General features: G+C 36.7%; 1 protein-coding gene across 3 annotated transcripts in view; it reads left to right on the top strand.

Moving 5' to 3' along the window:
* LOC115222109 (protein shank) overlaps window positions 1-12,490 on the top strand; it is a 151,059-nt gene that overhangs the window by 78,005 nt on the left and 60,564 nt on the right. For all 3 annotated transcript variants that reach the window (XM_029792232.2, XM_036511233.1, XM_029792233.2), the window contains exons 9-11: window positions 1,097-1,213; window positions 2,928-3,072; window positions 5,199-5,441. In XM_029792232.2, the coding sequence (XP_029648092.1) occupies window positions 1,097-1,213; window positions 2,928-3,072; window positions 5,199-5,441 (505 nt within the window). The remainder of the gene's footprint in view (window positions 1-1,096; window positions 1,214-2,927; window positions 3,073-5,198; window positions 5,442-12,490) is intronic.

Consider the following 12,490-nt stretch of genomic DNA (forward strand, 5'->3'; position numbering starts at 1 on the left):
GGTCTTGCTACCATGCATCATTGAATTTTGTACACAAACATAATCTATCCTTCAGTCAAAGAGAGAATCCTTTTGTTGCCAGCAGAGGTAGTAGTTCCCAGAACTTTCTTTAAACCTGTTTTTATTCTTACTATGCTTTTGAAACACCTTCTACTTTTGGTTTTGGCTACCTGGGTTATAAATGCTTCTAAGTAATTCCGTGAAGTCTTCTAAGCATTAGAAAGAATTTTTTCACTGGTGCTCTTCATGCAAACTATTCTTGTGCATCTGCCAGAATGTCAACTGGCCTCTAATCTTAGTACAGCCTTTGTGTGCAATTATAGTTTACATAAGGCACACCATATGGAATTTTTATTTACTCCTTTTCTATACATCAGCCATTTCCCCAATGGGTGTAGAAAACTTTACCTTCATATATTATGTATTATATGCAGTGCTTTTTTTAAATCTTGATTTGGGTAGGAAAATCTGAAATTGCAGTTACACATGGTATTTAAGAACACACAAAAAAACTGTTATATTCACTTTTCCTTTATAAACAATAATATTGGTTTAAAATTTTGGCACAGAGCCAGTAACTTCAGAGAAGGGGTTAAGTCAATTAGGCCAACCTCAGTACTCAACTGGGACTTATTTCATCAACCAACAGCAAAATCAACCTCAGTGGAATTTGAACTCAGAATGTAAAAGATAGACGAAATGCCACTAAGCATATTGCCTGGCATGCTACCACTTCTGCCAGCTCATCACCTTTTTATAGACAGTAATATTAAAAAGGTTCTTAGGGCAGTAGCTGGCAGAATTTTTAGCACATCAGGCAAAATGCTTAGCAGCATTTCGTCTGTCTTCACGTTCTGAATTCAAAATCCACCGAGGTCAACTTTGCCTTTCATCCTTCCAGGTTTGATAAAATCAGTACTAATTGATCCCTCGAAATTACTGACTTTGTGTCAAAAATTTGAAACCAATATTAAAAGGTTCTTAAATGGCTTATTAACTCAATTAACGCATAACTTCATTTTTGTATCTGACTCTCCCCAGACACAATATAAAGCATAACTGTTAATTCACAAATACATTTCGATTTATATTTTAGGCCTGCCGCAGTGGCAAAGTTCAGATTTTGGAACATTTAATATATTATGGAGCTGACATGGATGTGCAGAATGCAAGTGGAAATACACCATTGCATGTTTGTGCAGTTACAAATCAGGTTTGTGATTTCAGAATAAAATTAGTTTATAATTTTGTCAGCTTAAGCACCATTAATTCATTCTAAAAATGATTTTCATTTATTGAATATCGAAAAGTTTTATACAGGTTTATGTTTCCCATTTAAAAAAGAAAATTTTGGCTTAATATTACTGATTATTACTAATCCCTGTGTGTGTATAAACCACCACCATCATCATCATTGTCATCAACATCATCATTTTCATTGTCGTCATCATTTTCATCATCTTGATCATCTTTGTCATCACCTTCATCATCATAGTCACCATTATCTTCATCATCATCATTATTATCGTCTTCATCAACATCCTCATAACCATTGTCATCATCATCTTCATCATCATCATCGTGATCAGGAGCAGCATGATTATCATCATCATTGTTTTAATGTCTACTTTTCCATGCTTGCATGAGTCAGAAAACTCTGACCCATGCAACCAGAGTTTTCTTTGACTGGATACCCTCCTTGCCATCAACACTTGGCTTCCAAATGAGGTAATATTATTCCAGCCCATCCAACAACAAACATCTCAGACATATTTATAAGGAGAAAGAACTGCAAACAAATGACATCATGTGAAGGAGGCTTCTGTTTAGAAGAATCTTGCAACATGTCAAGACATCTCAAGAAACTTGGACAAACAAATGCACTATTTACAAACAGCAAAGAACACACATGTAGATGAGGGAAACTCACTTAGGCATAAAAAACACATAGAGATAAATATCATTCATCATCATCATCATCATCATCACTGTCATCATTTAACATCTATTTTCCATGCTGTCATGGGTTGGATGGTTTGACAGGAGCTGGTAAGGGCCACACCAGGCTCCATTGCCTGTTCTAGCATGGTTTTTATGGCTGGATGCCCCTCCTAACACCAACCACTTTACAGAGTGCACTGGTGCTTTTAACATGATACCAGTATCAATTCTGCTATAGTGGATAGGTCTTCTTGAGAACAGCAAGGTGCCAGACACCTCAGTCCTTTGTCATCTCTTTCATAAGGTACAGTGTCTTGAGATCAGCTTTCAACACTTCGTCCCATGTATATATACAAATATATAAGGGACTTTGTCTTTTATATATTTAAGAGAGATAGGTAGTTAGGTACTTCTCAAAGCAGCTCAACCTGGAGAGACACTCTGATCTTCAAGTTATCCATTCTGTCAAGTAACATTATGCCAGAAATCTTTCAGTGGATCCCCATTTTGGCCCCTTGTATGTATTCATGATTGTACACTTTCAGTCATTACTCAACACACATAACTATAGGTGGGGACAAGTACAAAAGCCAAACTAAAGATAACAAATTTGGCTTTTTATTTGCTAAAACCAATAAAATATTAGTGACAGGGCTATTGTTTCTTCTTGTTCACTGCAGAAGTATTTCTGATTAAGTATTTATTACTCATTACATTAAGTATATCAAAACTATCTTAACTATTAATTTGAACAGCTTTGTCTCTGATTGCTTGTGCTTTATTACGCTTTATTTACTTTTCCTGTAGAAATATGACAGCTAAAAATAGTGGTTGCGTAAATCTTTTATCTTGAAGTAAATATGACCACATTATCTAAGTTCTATTGAGAAATTGAATGGAAATAGCTAAGTAATGGCATTGATTAAATTAATGATATTCAGTTTCAAAACATTGTTTGTATATGATGTGTGTTGTTTATATTGCAGGAGTCTTGTATTCGTGTCCTGCTTTTCCGTGGTGCTAACAAAGTCATTGTAAATCTAAACAATCAAACACCATATGAGGCTGCTATTATTGCCGGTAACTTAGATCTTGCTGAAATTATCAAAGGATACAGTTCTGCTGATATAGGTTAGTGTTTTATTATTGACAAGTTTTAATAAATGTTTAAATGTAATTTACTTAATTTTCCAGCTTGCATTGTATCTGTATTGTTATGAAACATGCGTAACTTAACAATAGACTTATAAACATCGCAGTGCGGTTAAAGAAAAGAAAACCCATTTTCAATCATATTGTCTCTCGTTTACCTTGGGTAAATGTCTTCTCGCACAGTGTCACATTAATCAAAGTCTTGTAAGTGGAATTAAGCAAACAGAAGTTGTGTGGATCACCATCAGAAGTACTTTTGCCTGTGCATATGCCCATATATATGAATATTATATATTTCGGTGGGGGGAAGGGGGGGACTATGTGGTTATAAGTTTGCTTTACAACCACATAGTTCTGGGTTCAGTCCCATTGTGTGGTACCTTGGGCAAGTGTTTCTACTATAACTTCTGGCTGACCAAAGCCTTGTGAATGGATTTTGTAGATTGAAACTGAAAGAAGCCTGCTGTGTATACATATGTGTGGATGTGTGCGTGTGTGTGTGTGCATGCACGCACGCATATGTTTGTGTGTATATATGTGTGTGTGTATGTGTGTTTGTATCTTTGTGCATGTGTTTGTCCCTCAACACTGCTTGATAACCAGTGTTGGTGTGTTTATGTCCTCATAACTTAGCAGTTCAGCAAAACAGAACAACAGAATAAGTACCGGCCTTTACAAGAAAAAGTAATATGTACTGAGGTCAATAAATTTGACTAAAAGTCTTCAAGGTGGTGCCCTAGCATGGCCACAGTTTAATCACAGAAAGAAGTAAAAGATAAAAGACAAAAAATATGCTGTTAAGGGACAGCAGAATTGAAGTATTGAATAAAGATACCTTAGTGGCATTTGGTCCTCTACGAAGGACTTCCCATTATGCTTAGATTAACTTTGTCATTTTCCCTTATCAGATTGATAAAATAATTCAAGGCAAAGTGACCAAAACTCTTGAAGGCACACCATCAGCTGTAGCCCCCTCCCCCTTAAGCCCTTCAAACCATGGGGCTGCTAGTCAGTCCCAACCCCCTATTCTAGGAAGTCACTTAATGTTGGGTATCACGTGATCATACAGTTACCATATGTATCATAAGACTTGAACTACCCTCTCTTCATCATGTGGGATTTGTACCTTGTGCACCATATATCTGGACTTTGCCACCTTGAGCTGCTCAGCACAAACCCTCACCCTCATTAAGCCACTGGTATCATTGTTAAGGATGTCCTGACCTGCTGGATGAACCCAGTCATCTTGATAATGTCTGACCACTGAGAATGTCTCAGATGACACATTCCCACCAAAGACATCTCAACCTTAAACAAGAAGGATTTAGCCATGCTAAAAAGCTGATAAACTTCAAATGTAAACACACCAGCATCAGTTGTCAAGTGATGTTGGGGGGACAAACAGAGACACAAACATATACACACACATACATATATACACGACAGGCTTCTTTCAGTTTCCGTCTACCAAATCCACTCACAAGGCTTTGGTTAGCCCAAGGCTATAGTAGAAGACACTTGCCCAAGGTGCCACGCAGTGGGACTGAACCCGGAACCATATGGTTCATAAGCAAGCTACTTACCACACAGCCACTCCTACACCTATGGGTGTATAAATCTAGTTAATCTGGTCAACAGAACAACCTGCTTGTGAAATTAATGTGCATGTGGCCAAACACTCCACAGACACATGTACCCTTAACGTAGTTCTCAAGGAGATTCAACATTTCACAGAATGTGACAAGGTTGGCCCTTTGAAATACAGGTACAATTCATTTTTGCCAGCTGAGTGGACTGGAGCAATGTGAAATAAAGTGTATTGCTCAAGGACACAGTGCGTCACCTGGAATTGAACTCATGGCCTTGCAATCATGAATTGAATACCCTAACCACTAAGCCATACACATTCACATGTGTATACCAAATTCACTCACAAGACATTGGTCAGCCCAAGGCTATAGTTGAAGACATTTGCCCAAGGGGTTGCACTATGGGACTGAACCCAAAATCATGGCTGCAAAGCAAGCTTCTTAACCAAACAGCCATACCTGCACTTAACAATTTTACATTTATTTTATTTCTATTTTGTTTTCTTTTTTTACTAGTTCCTTTTCGAGAATTGCCTCAATATAGCAGTCGCAGGACAATCAAGTATTCAACAAACTTTCGATTGAGTAAATGCCGCAGCGAAACTCGTCTCAACTTGAGTATGATGGATAGCAATTTCTTTAAGCCTGATGGAAGTTTCCACCGTTACAGTATGAGCTCTGATTGCTATTCAGTCACCAATTCTGATTCTCCTCGTTCTATAAGCTCATCAAGTACTTATTCAGGACATATCAATGGAGGTATGAAATTGTTTTTCTTTAATTAGTCACTTCACATCTTCAAAATCATCATAAGTTACTAGAGATAAGAATTACAAGAAGATATATTTATAAGTAGGTACCATAAAATAGCACATATTTCACATTATAAACAGCAAAAACATTTCATTTTTGTTTTCGATTTGCAAGATTCTTGATGTGCATTCAGGTGTTGTCACATATTTCATTGTTTCTCAGGAGAGTCATTCTGCCAACAAGCCAGAGGATTGCACTGAGCTCCAATGTCTGCTTTGGCATGGTATCTACAACTGGTTGCCCTTCTTAATGCCAAGCACTTACAAAACAAGACCTCACTCAACTGAGTGGGGTATAATACTGATGGAATTGAAAGTATGACAAAGGGATGGGAACAGAAAGGGTGGATGAATAGGTAAAAGTGTAAGTGTGTGTAAGGAGTGTGACATGTAGGTATGTGAGTGTGCATTATATATATATTTGGTCTGATCAATAAGTATCCGGACTGTTACCATAGTAACAAAACTAAAACATGCAGAGTGAAGCTGCTTGTCACAGATTGATCTTGTACTCTGCTGTGCATGCACACTAAGTTTTAACATTCTAGCTCACTTCCGTTGTTTACAGCAGTGCTTGGAAGGAATCATCACATTGACCATGGCAGAGGAAGTTGAGCAGAGAATCTGCATCAAATTTTGCCAAAAGCTTGCCAATACCTGCTCAGAGGCCTATGTAAATTTTTCACAAAGTTTTTATCGTTCTCAACACAATCAAGCAGATCTTATGTGACTGAAACCCAAGTGTATTTTTGGTCAGCTGAAAGCAGTTTTGGCACAAACTTGGCAGACATATGTCTCATACCCAAATCTTCAGTGATAACAGACTGAACTGTAATTAACCTGCACATCCTCTGATAACTCACAGATGATGATTTGACAATTTTCCCCCACAGCTGCATGCATATCTGTGATGTTTTTCTCAGTTCTGCTGGTTGTGGGTCTCCCAGAATGTTCATCAATATCGACATTTTTTCAGCCATCTTTGAAACATCTGAACCACTTGTAGACTTGTGTGTGACTCATACACTCCTCTCCATACACTTTCTGCAACTTTGCGCATGTTTCTGAGCAGGTATCACCATGACAACTTACTCTGCTATGATCAATGTGATGATCATGTGTTATACACCTTCCTTCCAAGCATTGTTGTAAACAGCAGAAGTGAGCTAGAACATTAAAACTTAGTGTGCATACACAGCAGAGTTCAAGGTCAATCTCTGTTAAGTGGCTTCACTCAGCATGCTTTAGCTTCATTACTATGGCAACAGTCCGGATTCTTATTGATCGGACCTCGTACATATGAAATCATAGTCGAGGCCGATGCCAGTGCCATCTGGCTGACACCTGTGCTGGTGGCACATAAAATGCACCGTTTGAGCATTGGGCCTCATGGAGGCAGTGACATCAAACCAAGTGAGATCATAATCATGGCTGATGCCAGTGTCGCATAACTGGTATGCTAAAAGCATCCTTCAATTGTTGGGCAATATGCTGTGCTTGTGAAGACCTGTTGAACCAAGTGAAACTGTAGTTATGGCCAAGGCCAGTGCCATCTGACTAGCACCCATGCCGGTGGAATGTAAAAAGCACCATTTGATCATTGGGTCTCATGGAGGCAGTGACAAGTGACCAAGACCCTTGGCAATATACCGTGCCTGTGCCGAAAGCAATGTGGTGGACAACGAAAAACCTGGCCCCCATATCTATGGCGTTCGCCGCTGGAATAAGGAGTGGTTGGCGATCATGTGGTCTTTAGCTTCAAATCGCCAGGTCTGGTCAGTGTTTGTAAGAGATGCAGCATTGAGGATGAATGAAGCCAGCTCAACCCACCCTGGGTGAATACTGTCTGAAGACAAGAAAGAAGTGCCTGTGTAGACCTGTCAAGCCAAGTGAGACTGTAGTCATGATCTCACGAGCGTGAGTTCAACACTCTAACCAATAGGCCTGCACCCTCACATATGTGTGTGTGTATACATGTATACACACACACATCATCATCATCATTTTTGTCATTGTTGTTTAATGTCCTTCTTTCCATTATGCCATGGGTTGTACAGAAAGGGTGGTGGGGAGGTAAAGCTGTGAAAGTGTGACATCTAGCTGTGTGGTAAGAAGCTTGTATTCCCAACCACATGGTTCCAGGTTTGGTCCTAGTGCATGGCACCTTCGCTAAGTGTCTTCTACTATAGCCTCGGGATGATCAAAGCCTTGTGAGTGGACTTGATTGACAGAAACTGAAAGAAGCCCATCACGCGAGTGCATGTGTGTGTGTGTGTTTGTACCCCACAAATGCTTGACAACCAGTGTTGGTGTGTTTACATTCCCATAACTTAGCGGTTCAACAAAAGAGACTGATAGAATAAGTACCAGACTTAAGAAAAGAAAATACACTGGGGTTGATTCATTTGACTAAAAGTTCTTGAAGGTAGTGCCACAGCATGGCCACAGTCTAATGACTGAAACAGGTATATATTTAGCTAAATGCTAAATTCATGATCTTCTACTACTGACCCAATCTACCATAATTTTACTGCCATCTCCTATCATCTGCAATTAATTTGCATTTTACAAACCAAAAAAATGATATAAAGAAACTCTAGCACAATTGTTTCTAAAGGTTAATCTGAAAATATAGTAGGAGCACTCCGTTGGTTACAACGACGAGGGTCCCAGCTGATACGATCAACAGAACAGCTTGCTCGTGGAATTAACGTGCAAGTGACTGAGCAATCCACAGACATGTGTACCCCTAACGTACTTCTCAGGGAGATTCAGCGTGACACAAAGTGTGACAAGGCCGGCCCTTTGAAATACAGGTACAACTCATTTTTGCCAGCTGAGTGGACTGGAGCAACGTGAAATAAAGTGTCTTGCTCAAGGACACAACGCATCGCCGGGAATCGAACTCACTACCTTACAATCGTCAGTCGAATGCCCCAACCACTAAGCCACGAGCCTTCACTTCTGAAAATATATGCATATTTTCAATATTCTCTTTGGGCAAAACGCTAAGTTCATAATCTTTGCATTTCAAGAGAGATAACTCATCCCTAAATGAATTTGAAGTTTCCAAGTTGTTGGGTTAAAGCAGGGATTCTCAACTGATTTTTACCTATGGATCCCTTTGATTACCATTTTATCATAGCCGTTCGATATTTAAAACTAATTTTATAGATACTTCTTTCAAAATTCCTTCTTTGTTTATGCATACATTAACTTGTGTAGGTTGAATTATGTAAAACATTAGAGAAAGAAACCTAGCTGTTTCTTGCAATACATACCAATATACACATCTGAAGCAAATTTTTTTCAAGGGGGCCCTTAAAATACTATTGTGGATCCCTAATTTACTATTTTGCTAGCGTGGACCCTAAAAAATCCTATATGGTCCCCTGTTCAGAACCACTGGGTTAAAGTCATTAACTCACATTTGCTATCATTCTACAAAGTAAGATATTAAATAAAATCAGAAATCTATTGCTTTTGTATTAAGAACACTTCTACAAGTGATTTCAACACTTTTTTAAAATATATCAAGCTGTTGAAATCAAATCTAAGTCAATTTTGTCATTTTTATTCAAAAATACTTCACATATATTACATTAATCTAACTGCCCCCACTTATAGCCTGTGAACAATTCTTTCAGATTTAGGCTTGGATATAAAGGGTGAGATTGGAAGTAGACTTCATTGGTTGCTGGTTTAATACCATTACTATTTGATTGCCTCTGGAAGATTTAGTTTTGTTGCAAGTATTTGGACCAGGTCTCTGGTTTGTGGTCTTACTTCAATTTCTTAGAAACACTGGAAAAAGTCATGGCACTTATCTTTCTTCCTGTGATTAATCTATTAAAAAAATAATTTTAAGAATATAGAATTCTATGTTATTTAATAATATAGGTCAGAAAAGCTTTCTAGAATGATCGACTATTGCAAAGTGTTAATACAGTTTTAGCACAGACACCAGTTGTGTACCAAGAGTTTAGGTGATAAGAAAAAGAAATGTTAGGTTCCAACAAGGTCAAATTATGCTAGTGCAAGGCCTGAAATATATGTTACAAAGGGAGTCTTAAATGAAAACCAGAGCTCTTTTATCAAATTATAATTAGCAGAATAAGGAAGGAGAACACAAACCAGTTACTATCAGTTTGCTGGTTGTGCTTTCTGCCAGAAAATTTTTATTGAAGTTGGGTATTTTTTAATGAATCAAACTACATGTTTGAAAGATTAATACAGATAGATCAGTTATTGTGGAACTGGATATTGAATTAATTAATACAAGGTATCCACTATTCATTATTTTACCTAAAGCTTCATATTTACTTGCTGGCTAATGTGTTCAAGATAATTAGAAGTTTAATCCTGGAAAACAACAGCTTAGATATAGTTAATTATGTGGTAATATTAAATGGGTGGTTCTTTCTTCTACAGATCTTGGTTTAGATGTAAATCAAACCTAAAAATACAGAGCTTAAATTGCTACAATATTACAATGTAAATTGGATTTTCTGGTCTGACATTGAAAATGTAACGATGTGAAATTAAGCTTCTTCTATGTGTTATTGTTTTGCTTAACTCTTTAACATTCAGATTACTCCGTCAAATACGATGTTTGTTTATTCACATTATTTTGAATTAATTGTGCATTATCTCATAGCTTTGAGATTTGATGATTTGACTCTGTTTTCAGAATGACATTTTAGGGTAGGTATTAGAGGCCAGATTTGGTCAGTTTGAATATAAAACTGGTAGAATATTTGGGCCAGATATGATCAGTTTAAATGCAAAAGGGTTAAGATTCACATAACTATATGCAATAAAATATTTCTTGCCTATTTAAAAAAAAACTGATTTCACTGAATGAAGATAGTAAGTTTTGGGATGTCTATGGCACATAAGAGATAATCTGATATAAGTAATAATCTGACTCATTCAACCACTATTATTTATGAGAAAAATGATAAAGTTCAGTGATTGTATGATGCCTTTAGTGCAGCATAATAGAGAAATAGAATGGCAACTCTATTAATTATATTAATTAGTATAGTTATATTTGCTAATGCCTCTCAATTTGATAATTATAATTTGTTTAACATAAAGTATGTTGGATTGCAAATGCATTCTAAGTTGACTGCGAAACAGTATTGTAGTAATGAAACATTGAGCATGTATAATATATATTATATAGCATTACTGTAATAAAGATTTTAGTAAATGTAGTATAATACTAGTTGTATAATATAGTATTATAGTATAGTATTGACGTATAATATCATACTAATATAGTGTTGTATTATAATAATATACTATAATAGTAATATGCTATAATATAGTAATGTAACATTTAGGATGTTTAGTTTTGTTGAAATATAATATAGCATTATATTAATTTCAAATTTTGGCTCAAGGCCAGCAATTTTGGGGGAGGGAATAAGTCAATTACTACGACCCAGCATTCAACTGGTACTTATTTTATTGAACCCCCAAAAGGATGAAAGGTAAAGTGGGCCTCAGTGGAATTTGAACTTAGAACATGAAGAAGGATGAAATGCCGCTCGATGTGTTAACAATTCTACCAGCTCACTGCCTTAGTATAGTTTTGTATTAATAAAAACGTTTAGCATGTACTGTTTTATAGTAATATAGTATAGTATAAAACATTTCTTAACAGAATTTGCTCCAGGCCCCATGAAAATGTGGGTTCTGATGTGTTTGCTAGTCTTGGTTGTTGTAAGTTAATTCAGTGCTGAATACTAAAAATAATTTTGAGTGGAAATGAAAGATGCTTAAATGTTCAGCAATATATTTTATTTTTAAAATTAGAACATAATGAGGCAAGAGTCATTAAAATGCATTTTTCTTATCCTTAATGTGAAAATGGAACTTTATATCAGTGAGTATCTAGAACATATTAACTGAGGTACTCCAGGATATCTTTACTGTAGAGTAATTTTCAGAAGATACAGTGAGTCAGTGGGTTGTAGTACAAGTTTGTTAGCAGGATGTTAATTGATTGTTCAGTAGTTCGTTAACAGAAAATATATTTACCCTAAGCAATGAAGCTAGTGGTAATCCATGCAAAATGCTTCATGAAAGAAAGACAAGAGTTGCCTCCCTTGTTCTTAATGAATGAATTTAGACACTTCCTTGAGAAAGTTTTATTGTATGGTTACTTGGATAATCTCGACAGGTCGAAGTTTTCAGGGCCCTGTATGTGTTGTGGTCGCACCATATTTATCAAAGTGATTCATTTGATATATTCTATCAATATACCATTGACGTACTACACTTATTAAATTACTGTCGGTAATTATTCCATTCTGGAACTAATTCGCCAACACTACACCTGATTTTCTCCCCTCCATACACACACAAGCATGTATCTGACTCATACATTGTTCGCTTTCCAGACATTTGTACATTACTGCATATACTCTATACGCACTTTCTGACAAGTTGTGGTGCACCTCAGCACTGTATACAATAATTTCATTATTATTATATAATACTACTGATGGCTGCTGAGGAAGGTATAAAGTTATAAGATGTTCATTCACATCCATCACCTTGGCAACAATAAAGTTAAAAGATATTAGTTATTGGAACCATTTGTAGAAAATCATCTTAAGAATGAGGAACCTATGAGTTGGTTCTAAACATTCTTTCATCTCTGGAAGCCAGTGGCCACATGCAGGACTCTCAAAATTTTATGTTCACTGAGAACCGGTCACAAACAAAGGGAGATGAGGACATGACTTTATGTACCAGCTGATAGAGTAGCCTCATGAAGTGTTACCCTTCAGGATAATTTGGAATTGGTTGTTGTTAGGCCTTTAACAGCAGTTTCATTGAAGTGGGAATTTCTTTTCAATATGTATATAGAAAAAGGGAATATTCTAAAGAATTCATTTTATCACACGTCAGATTAATGTAGCATTATTGCTTCTAAGATGGCAAGCTGGCAGGATTGTTCACATGATTGACAAAATGTTTCAT

The sequence above is a fragment of the Octopus sinensis genome, linkage group LG19, assembly GCF_006345805.1.
Source record: "Octopus sinensis linkage group LG19, ASM634580v1, whole genome shotgun sequence".
Lineage (NCBI taxonomy): Eukaryota > Metazoa > Mollusca > Cephalopoda > Octopoda > Octopodidae > Octopus > Octopus sinensis.